This window comes from Trachurus japonicus, chromosome 16 (genome assembly GCF_045865225.1).
Source record: "Trachurus japonicus isolate A0001 chromosome 16, Traja_1.0".
In the NCBI taxonomy this organism is placed as follows: domain Eukaryota; kingdom Metazoa; phylum Chordata; class Actinopteri; order Carangiformes; family Carangidae; genus Trachurus; species Trachurus japonicus.
Window position 1 is genome coordinate 35,950,547 of NC_140922.1, and position 9,917 is coordinate 35,960,463.

Genomic DNA, 9,917 nt, shown 5'->3' on the forward strand with positions numbered 1-9,917 from the left:
AAAGAGCAGTATCTGCAGTTTTTCAATTTTTTTTTTCTTTGACCAATCAAAAGTGTATAAAGGCATATTCTCTTCAATCTGGTAGAATCTGATATTGGTACTGCTGAAATTTCCAGAGTTATTGGGCTTTTTATTTTGCTGTCCATCCAAAAAAGCTCTGTGAAACCAAGGCAAAGTGCCGTATCTGCAAAGAGTAACTGTACTCCCTACATCCCATAATTTACTCTATAATTCCATTGGAGTAAAACCAAGCCAAAGTGAAGTATCTGCACCAAAACCAAGAAAAAAGTGCAGCATAAAACGGTCAAAATTGGTCAGAAAGACAAACTACAAAATACATTTAATTCAGTCCACCTTTATCTAATCAATGATAGACTTGGTAGTTATTCATCATTTGATGCTTAAACCTGACAATGAAAAACACAAAAAGCTGTTTTTCTCAGTTTTTAGGCATTTTGACAAATACTGCACTTTGCCTTTGAATAGGGCAGCGCTGTGTTGAGATGATGATGATGATGATGACGATGATGATGTCACATTCACTGTAAAACTGTAATTGTTCTCATCATAAACACATTAACCTGAATAAACAGCTGTTTGTTGTTTCACCGTACCCGATGAGACCTGTACCAGAGTTTTTATCATATTAAAGATCATCAGAGGTAAAAACGTGACGGGTCGCACCTTTAATCAACTCAACGCCGACTCCGGTCGGTGTCATGACGAACATGAACTAACAGGTTAAAAGGATAATAATAACTCGAAAAAGCATTTCCAAGAATGGAAATGGTGTGAATGCTGAAAGCAGCTGAACGCTGTTGCAGAATTAGCAAATAGTGCAAGCAGTGATCACCATACAAATGTTTGACCGAGGTAGGAATCGAACCCACAACCGCATGGTCAGTAGACTTTCACTCTGCCTCAAAGCCACAGTATACACACAGTTACAGAGACTGTTGTCTGTTAATGAGCTGCACTCTGTCTCACTCTGAAGTTAACAAGCACAAAGCTGCACCTGTTGGAAACACACTGTGTCAACACCAAGAAAGCTTGAGAGTCAAGCTTGAATGACTTTCTGTGAATTTCAGGCTGAGAGCAGCAGTTTCAACATAAAGGAAGTTATCAGAAGTCAACAGAGGACGACTGGGAAAATAATTCACTATAATTGTTGTTGAGGCAAGATTTGAACCAGGAATCAAACCCACAACCTCATGATCACTAAACCTTTACTCTGCCGCTTCGCCACAGAGAGCACAGACATAAGCATGTTGCCATTGTAATGTGATGATGTGCTGCAAACGGTGGCAGTAGCAATTAATGCGTCTCTTAACGAACACCTGTAACCAATTGAGGGTGGGGGAGGGGAGCAGAATTCAACATCACATAACAAGATTGCTCAGCCTAGATTCAAACTAGTGACCTTGGGGTTGGCAAGCAGCCACCTTACCAACTGGACTACAGACAGAGTTGTGGAGAAGAGAGGTTGAGACTTTGATGAATGTGAGATTTTTCAATGATGCTTAAAAAAAAAGAAGAAAATAGTATAAATGAGCCACAACAAGTAAGTAGAGGACTTTTTTGTGAACTGTGACTATTTTTTGGTGAATTAAAATGAATTAAAAAGCACTTAACAGCAAGTTACAAAGTTGAGCTCCTTCTCCTGCTGCTGTGAAAAAAATGCATTGGGCTGAATGAGAGCAGAGAGCTCCCTGGCTGCATTTAAAAAAATATTTTAAATTATTATCTAAGTCTCTTTGCATTTTTGACCAGAATTTTAGCCAGAAGACAAGTGTGGCTACAAAACTGGAGAAAATAATTTGTCTAGAGTTTAATTTGTGGCCATGCTGACAGTTTAGCCAGAAAAACTCTAGAATGTTTTTTTGCCTCTCTCCACTCTGGCACCACTCTAGCTCTGCTCGTTAGACGCAACACACACCCATTATAAAGCTGAAAAAAATCAGAAAAAGTTAAATATTTGAAAAAGTATAAAAAGTATGAAAAATTTGAATACATCTGATAAAGTCCAGAAAAAGCTGCACATTTTGATATATGCATTGTTGAAATAGCACAAAGTATGAAGGACTAGAAGAAGACCGTAAAAAGGCGGAAGAAAATGGCCGAACAGAAGAACAATAGTATGAATGCTGAAAGCATTCACACTAATAATCTTTTATTACGGACTCAGGTCCATTATGGGGAGACAATACAAAAACACATACAATACAAGATAAAAAACACCATCATAAATTTAAAACACATACAGACACCTGTTCCAGTGTCTCCAAAGACCTGACAAGTATTTTGTATCACTGTGTGTAGCTAGTGCAACTATGATGCTATTGCTTGACTGGTTAAGTCGACACCTGAACCTGTACATGTAATTTCTTAAAAGAGCATGAAAGGTGGATACATTACAAGATACAAACTGTAATGTATCTCACACTGCCTCACACTGCCTTCAATTTTGGGATAGTTCACCCAAAATTGAAATTTCCCTCATTATCTCCTCCCCCTCATGTGGACTAAGGGCTGGGAGAAGTTTCAGAGTCCTCCGTGGCTTCTCTGAGTTACAGGGGGTCTCGGCGTAGCAGTGCATGTCCATATAACGGTTGCAAATGGATACCAACTGTCTTCGTAACAAAAAGACACACCAAAAAACATCCAAATACCTCCATGCTGCTCGTATGTAATGTCCCTCTTGTATTGAAGCCCCAACATGAGAAATTGTTCAGAAAAAAAATTAAATAAGTCTATATTTTAAAGGTTATAGCTACAACTTTTTCATCAAAAGGATTAATTTAAAAAAAAATAATGCATCCACAGAATGTCTGGAGGGGTGCAGAATAAAAGTATTAATTTTACTGAATTAAAAAAAAAAAAGTATATAAATAATTGTTTTAATAATTTTGGCGGGTCCGAAATATATAAATATTTACATCTGGTTACGTTGACAACGTCGGCATTGAATGATCTCTGTGGCAACAGCATAATGTTGATGTCATGTGTAACTGCTGTAACTGGCAACCAGTAAAACAGAAGGTTGGAGCGAGAGCTACTGGCCAGGAGGAATTAAACTTGTAGCTATCACCTTTAAAAGTTGTTTGTAGCAGAAGCTCCCAGCACTGCTCTTCCTGGTCCGTCCAAATCTCGCGTGATTTGCATCGACGCCCAGTTCACGGCTCCGCAAATCGCGCGAGATTCCGGCAGAGCAACACTGGGAGCTTCCGCTACAAACAAGCTTAAAATATAGACTTTCTTTTTTTTTTTTGGAACAATTTCTCATGTCGGGGCTTCAATACAAGAGGGACATTACATACGAGCAGCATGGAGGCATTTGGATGTTTTTTGGTGTGTCTTTTTGGACGAAGAAAAGTGAGCTCCGTTCTCAACCGTCATATGGACATGCAGTGCTGCACGGAGCCCCGCTGTAACTCAGAGAAGCCACGGAGGACTCTGAAACTTCTCCCAGCCCTTAGTCCACATGAGGGGGAGGAGATAATGAGGGACATTTGAATTTTGGGTGAACTAACTACCATTAACAAGCTTGTTAACGAGCTTAACGTGGTCACAGACGACGACAGACTCAGATTCTCAGTGTCGACTTTTATTAGAAAAAAATTTCACATGAGAGTGAAACTACACACATCTGGTTCCACATCTGTCAAAGGTGTGTGAGTTTGTGTGTGTGTGTGTGTGTGTGTGTGTGTGAGCATGTGCACAGTCAGTCAGCTGATTGGTCAAACAACATGAACTATGAACAACTCTTTATTGAAGCTCCGCCCCCCTCGTAATGAAGCTGACTCAGCCTGTTTGAGGGTCACATGACTCAGGTCCTGTTACCGTAGCGGCGGTCTGCGTTGTGTTGTCATGGAGACGCCCCAGGTGAGTAGCTAACCGTTTCGCCAAGAGGTCAATGACCACTTGGCGGTCGGGTTTGAGTCCCGCTGACCGCCACAAGTCGTCACTTCAGCTCTCAGGTTCCTCGTGACCGTGAGTGGTGACACCCGCGGTCCTCCGTTACACGACCACCACCGCCACCACGGTGATGTCGTCATGACGACTTGCAGCTTACTCTTCACATCATGAATCAAAGAGGTGGACCAATCACAAGGCGACCTGAAGGCGTCGCCACAGGAAGTGACACGGCTCAGAGGAATCAGCTGTCAGCTCGCTGTCCAATCAGCCGTCAGCTCGCTGTCCAATCAGCCGTCTCCTCTCACCCTTGAATCAACTTTTCTTTCACCAACTTCCTCTTTGACCCTTTCAAATGTCAAATGCGTTCACACCAAAAGCTTCCAAAGCGTCAAAACGCCGGAAGTCCATTCATTTTCAATGAGAGCCCAGCGACACTGAGCGTCCAAAGCTTCAACTGGCGTCGCCGCGCTTCCAAAGCTTCCAAAGCTTCCAAAGCGTCACCAAACGAGACGTTGAGCCATGGTTAACTTTAGGGTAATTAGCTATGACGCGGTTCGGCGGCAACCTGTCAGAATAGAGATGTCCGTTGGCTCCTTTTTTTCCCCTTTTTTTTGTATTTCGGCTCCCCAATGACCAGCGCGATCGAACTTTGACGTCAGTCACGTGACGAGCGGCCAAAGCGGCTGTAAATATTTGCCGTTTTGGAAGCTGTCTTGTCTGAAGCCCAGCCTCAAGCGTTTTTGACGCTTTGGAAGCTTTTGGTGTGAACCAAGGGGGCAGTTGTCGGTCTGAGAAGTGAAGTCACTTCCGCGTTCAACAAACTGCAATCCCCTCTTCTTCCTCTGGGGGCTGGTGTCAGAAAGCAGCATTCTCCATAGACCCCCATGTTAAAGGGGACCTATTATGCTCCTTTTTGCACCAACTAAAATAGTTCCTGGGTGTCTTAAAGACATGTCTGTGACGTGCTTCGGTCAAAATACCCCAAAGATCAAACATCACAGCATTCTCAAAAACGGGGCTCTGCAAAACGGTCTGTTTCAGTGGCCCCTCCCTTTAAATGCAAATGAACCACTCCCTCAGCATTGCGTTACCATGACGATGTCTACTACTAGTACCTATACTGATTTGGCCAAAATGTAGTATGCAAACAAAAGCTAAATCTGCAGTAGGCAAATTGCCAGATCTCCAGTATGCATCTGACCAGTCATTCCCAATCATCTAGCAGGGTTTACCTCCTCAGGATATGACACTTCCACAGTCTCTAGAACCATCATCCAACATTTTAAACATATATAAAAGTCTGAAAAGCTGGAAAAGCATAATAGGTCCCCTTTAAAATCACCCACTTTACATCCTCAATAAACATGTTAAAAGCCTGGTGTCAGCACGTTTTTTTGGTCTCAATCGATAGTTTCTACCCCCGCACACACTCTGAGGGGGGGGGTTTAACTCTACCGTTTTACTGTTATTAGGTTAAAACTCTGGCCAATTGGGGCGCGGAAACGTTGAGTGACAGGTCCGAGCAGCTCCATGGACAGCTGCTTCGAGGCCAGTGGGCGGGTTCTCGGCCGGCCAATCCAACATGGCGCTGTTCAGGCCGCCATGTTGGAGTCACAAAAACGACTCCCCAAAACCAATGGGAGACGTCACGGATGCTACGGCCATTCTTTTTACAGTCTATGGTCACACCACCTCGACCTTTGACCTCTCTCCTGGAGCGTTGCCGTGGTTTCTGCTCAGTCCGAAGCAGCAGTAATTAAGCCCCTCCCTCCCTCTCCCCCTCTACTCGGCCCTCTTCTTGCCGAACACGCTGCGGACGATGGCGCGGACGCCGGCGCCGGTCTTCCTGGGCGCGCGGCTCTCTCGGACCAGGTCCAGCAGGCGGTGGAAGACCAGCAGGGCGCCGTGGTGCGTCTCGGCCGCCGACACCTCGAAGAAGCCGCAGCGCCGCCGCCGCTGGGTCAGCGCCAGCAGCCGGCCCTCCTCGCTGGACACGCGGCGGTGGCGCTGCAGGTCCCGCTTGTTCCCCACCAGGAGGACGGGGACGGACGAGGACTTCCCGGCGCCGCGGAGCCGCCGCAGCTGCTGCCGCGCCACGTCGAAGCTGCCGCGGTCACAGATGCTGTAGACCAGGATGAGGCCGTCGGCCCACTGCAGCTGCTCCTCGCTGAGGGGGGGCGGAGCCTCGCCGGCCTGAGGGTCGACAGACACACAGTCACACTGGGGAACTATTCTGGTCAAGTCTTTTAGCTCAGTAATTTTAAGCCAAAAAAGGGGTCAACGTTAAAAACAAATTGCAACAGAAGCAAACTCAACTGATTTTGTATCCTCAACATGTCCTGAGTGAGGGAAAAAAAGCCCAGAAGAATCCCATAAGGGGAAAGTTTCGAAAACATCCAAACATATCCCATTTATATGCATATAAAAAATTTTTTTCACGTGAATAGGCTACCCATGAGCATTAATAGAGACGGAGCATGTCATACCTGCTCTACTAAGGATGTGGCTGTCTTGAAAAATTGCAGTCATCTTGAAATTTAAAGTGGTCAACTTGTCGGTTGACCAATGGAGTCAACTCATTCCAGTTTTCATGCCGGTACCACCACAGCAACTACATGTGCCGTCAAAACGGTGGAATTTATGCAAATGTACGCAAATTCGCTCATGTTAACAAAGAATTTCAAAAAACTTGTAATAGCCTACATTTTTTTTTTGTCTTAATGTAACTAATCAACTCAGTAATTTTCATGGAGATATCTAAAGGTTAAAGATTTTACCCTATTCACGTGAAATTTTTTTTTATATGCGTAAATGGGATATGTTTGGGTGTTTTTCTAAACTTAGTACACAACATTAGAATAGTTACTCATTTTGATGTCTCACTTTACTTTAGGGTACAAAAAGGGTAACTAATGATTAAGTAATAGTTAGTTCCTCATTAGTTCCTCAGTAACTACTCTAATTTTGTGTACATTATTGTAAAGTGTTACCAATAAAACTGTGTGTGTGTGTGTGTGTCTCACCTGTGTGAACTGAGAGTCCCAGATGTTGAAGCAGATGTTCTGACCGTCGATGGTGTCGACTCGACTGTAAACAGACTCTGAAACAACAACAACAGCAACAGACGACAGGTCAGAGGTCGACAACAACCAACCAACCACAGCCTGAGGCACTGACGCCTGTAACCAATCACAGAGCAGGATTCTCTCACCGATGTCTCCGTACTCGCCGATGAATCTCCTGGTCAGAAACCTGACGGTGAGAGCTGCACAGAGAGACTCACTGTTAGTACACAACAACAACACAACATCTGGGGCCTGTTGTTGTAAACCTAGATAAGCTGTAACTTGTTGCCAGGACCAGGGCCGTTGTATAGGGGAGAAAGGTCCCATTAAAAACCCCAGTAGTCTAATCTTTGTATGACTGAATTGATGTGTAAGACCCTGACTGATACTCATAGAACACTGTAAAAACTCAACATCTTTCCAAGAATATTTGTCTTATTTCTTGTCCAAATGTCTCATTTCTAGTCAAAACTAATCTCTTTCCACTTAAAATACGACTCATTACCTAAAAATTAACTTGTTTTTAGATCATTTTCAAACAAATTTTCTCTTGAAATAAGTAGAAAAATCTGCCAGTGAAAGAAGTTTTTTGTGCTTGTAATAAGAAAGAAAAACTTGATCCACTGTCAGATTTTTCTACTTATTTCAAGTAAAAAAAAATATGATTGAAAGAAGTAAAAAAGAGCCAAAAAAACAAGCTACTTTTAACGTGATGACTCGTATTTTGAGTATAATGAGATTTGTTTTGACTAGAAATTACATTTTTGACTAGAAATAAGACAAATATTCTTGGTAGGATTTTGAGTTTTCGCAGCAGACCCAGACCCAGACCAGACCCAGACCCAGACCCAGACCCAGACCCAGACCCAGACCCAGACCCAGACCCTCGGTGGTCTTACCAGACTTGCCGACGCTGTGCGCCCCCAGCAGCAGGATGTTGGCCTCTTCTCTCTGCTGGTTTCCCTCCATGGCCCCCTCCCCCCGGCTGCTCTGCTCCACCACCATCAGGACGTCGTCGACCTTTCACCTCTGCTGGGTCTGAGGCTCCCGCCGCTGCTGCTCCGGCCTTTATACCGGCCGGGGGGGCGGAGCCTCTGAGGGGGCGGGGCCTGTCAGACACGCCCCTCAGCCTGTGGTTGGTCCAGGCTGTTTTTACCCTCCTCTCTCTGATTGGTGGCTGTCAAGTCCAGAACCAGGTCAAAGTCCAGGTCCAGGTGCTGGTCCTGATCCAGACCCAGGTTAACTTGTGGTTTAGTTTAGTTTATTTATTTATTTCATTCATTTATCGAGCATAAAAACAAAAAATAAAATAAAACTCATAAAAAACAATGACAATATTGTAACTCTTGAATGAAAGGGGGCAGAAAGAAGAGAACTTATATTGTCTACCCCTTGTTACAAAGAATTCATTCACAAATGAGATAATATACATCCAAGCACAGGAGAAATGGAAGTAGAAGAAGAAAAAGAACGTCTGACCCAGAACTCTGTTGCTGTCTCAGGTCTTTGGTCCTTGAAACTCTCAGTACCTTCCAAGAGTCCAAGACCAGTCTCTGTGTGTGTGTGTGTGTGTGTGCTGCCCCCTGCTGGTTCAGAGTTGGAAGCTCAGTCTTTACTTACTTAATTTACTTTATTTGTTTATTTAGTCGGGACAGTGCATATTAATGGACAGTGAGTGCATGTAAATACACTGGATTTAGCACTGCTGCTAAATTACATCCGTAGTCCCCAGACAAGACAACAATTAACATGAAAAGTCCATAAAGACAGAGGACCGATAGATTACAAAATAAGATAGATGATAGATAGATGAGTTTATTTGTCCTTTCCAAGGAAAATTGTTTTCACCATTTCAGACAGAGCGGCCTCGAGAAGTGCAACTTACATACATTAACATACATTCCCACATTTCATACACCTCAATTACATAGAGACATAAGTACATAAAAAAAAACATAAGACATAAGACCCCGCACCCCACATTTACATGTGCATTCCCCCTGGTTAAATGTAAATAAGTACATTTACATAATTGCAGGGGGATATATAAACTATAGACATATAGATATAAAATAATAGATTATGACTCATAGATTGTAGATATATAAAATATAAACATATAGACTATAGATATTTAGAACACGGCTCTCTTGAATACTCGATTCTGATTGGTCAATCACCAATATTCTGCGGTGTTTATTTCTCGATAGACCACCGCTGAGCGGACCGTTGCTAGGGACTCCATAGCAACGGCCGACTCTGCATGTCCGGTCACGGCCGCTGTTTTGCTGAGCCTCCTCCCGTTCGTGCATTTGAAGCCTTTGATAATCAAACAGTGGATCGATGGATTACCATACACGCTACGATGTATTGTGTGTAGTCGTACCTGTCATAAACAAGAGATTATGGGGTGCGTTTGTGTCGCGGAGCTACAGAGAGGAGAGGAGCTGTGACACGGTCAGAAGTTCTGATGCAAGTTTACTTTTCAGCCACGATGTGGAAATAACTTAGGAGCCTCCACTCTCCCTGTAACAGGTTACAAGTCGTTTATCTAACATCACTATTAGTCCCAAGCTGTTTAATGACGGTAAAAATGAAACATAAAGTAAATATCCTGCATACTTTCTCTTTTCTGTGCTGCGCTGGTCAGAGCGGCGTCCCGAGCAACGGTCTAATTTTACATGAATAAAATCTCTTTTTATCATTATTTTGTGTTACATTATTGAATGATTTTGTTGTAGGCCGTGTTCTAAGCGGGATAATGTATAGTTGGTCGGTTGTATGAAACCCCTCCGCTTCGCGTCGGGGTTCCATACAACCTGTCGGGGTTTATTTCTCCATAACAACCTCCGAACTATACATTATCCCTTACATAAACTATAGATATATAGTATAGATTATAAATATATACACTATAGACATATAGATATATAAACT

At 43.4% G+C, this 9,917-nt stretch overlaps 1 protein-coding gene across 2 annotated transcripts in view; it reads right to left on the reverse strand.

Annotated features, from left to right (window-relative positions):
* Positions 1 to 5,603: 5,603 nt before the first annotated feature.
* Positions 5,604 to 9,917, reverse strand: part of LOC146972824 (ras-related and estrogen-regulated growth inhibitor-like protein A) — a 36,395-nt gene continuing 32,081 nt past the window's right edge. The window contains exons 1-4 of one of the 2 annotated variants that reach the window (XM_085803457.1): positions 7,880 to 8,018; positions 7,127 to 7,180; positions 6,939 to 7,015; positions 5,604 to 6,108 (exon numbers count right to left, since the gene is read on the reverse strand). In XM_085803457.1, the coding sequence (XP_085659583.1) occupies positions 5,698 to 6,108; positions 6,939 to 7,015; positions 7,127 to 7,180; positions 7,880 to 7,985 (648 nt within the window). In that variant the 5' untranslated portion in view covers positions 7,986 to 8,018 and the 3' untranslated portion in view covers positions 5,604 to 5,697. Of the gene's footprint in view, positions 6,109 to 6,938; positions 7,016 to 7,126; positions 7,181 to 7,879; positions 8,019 to 9,917 lie in introns of those variants that run through there. The other variant, XM_085803459.1, reaches the window with a different exon arrangement.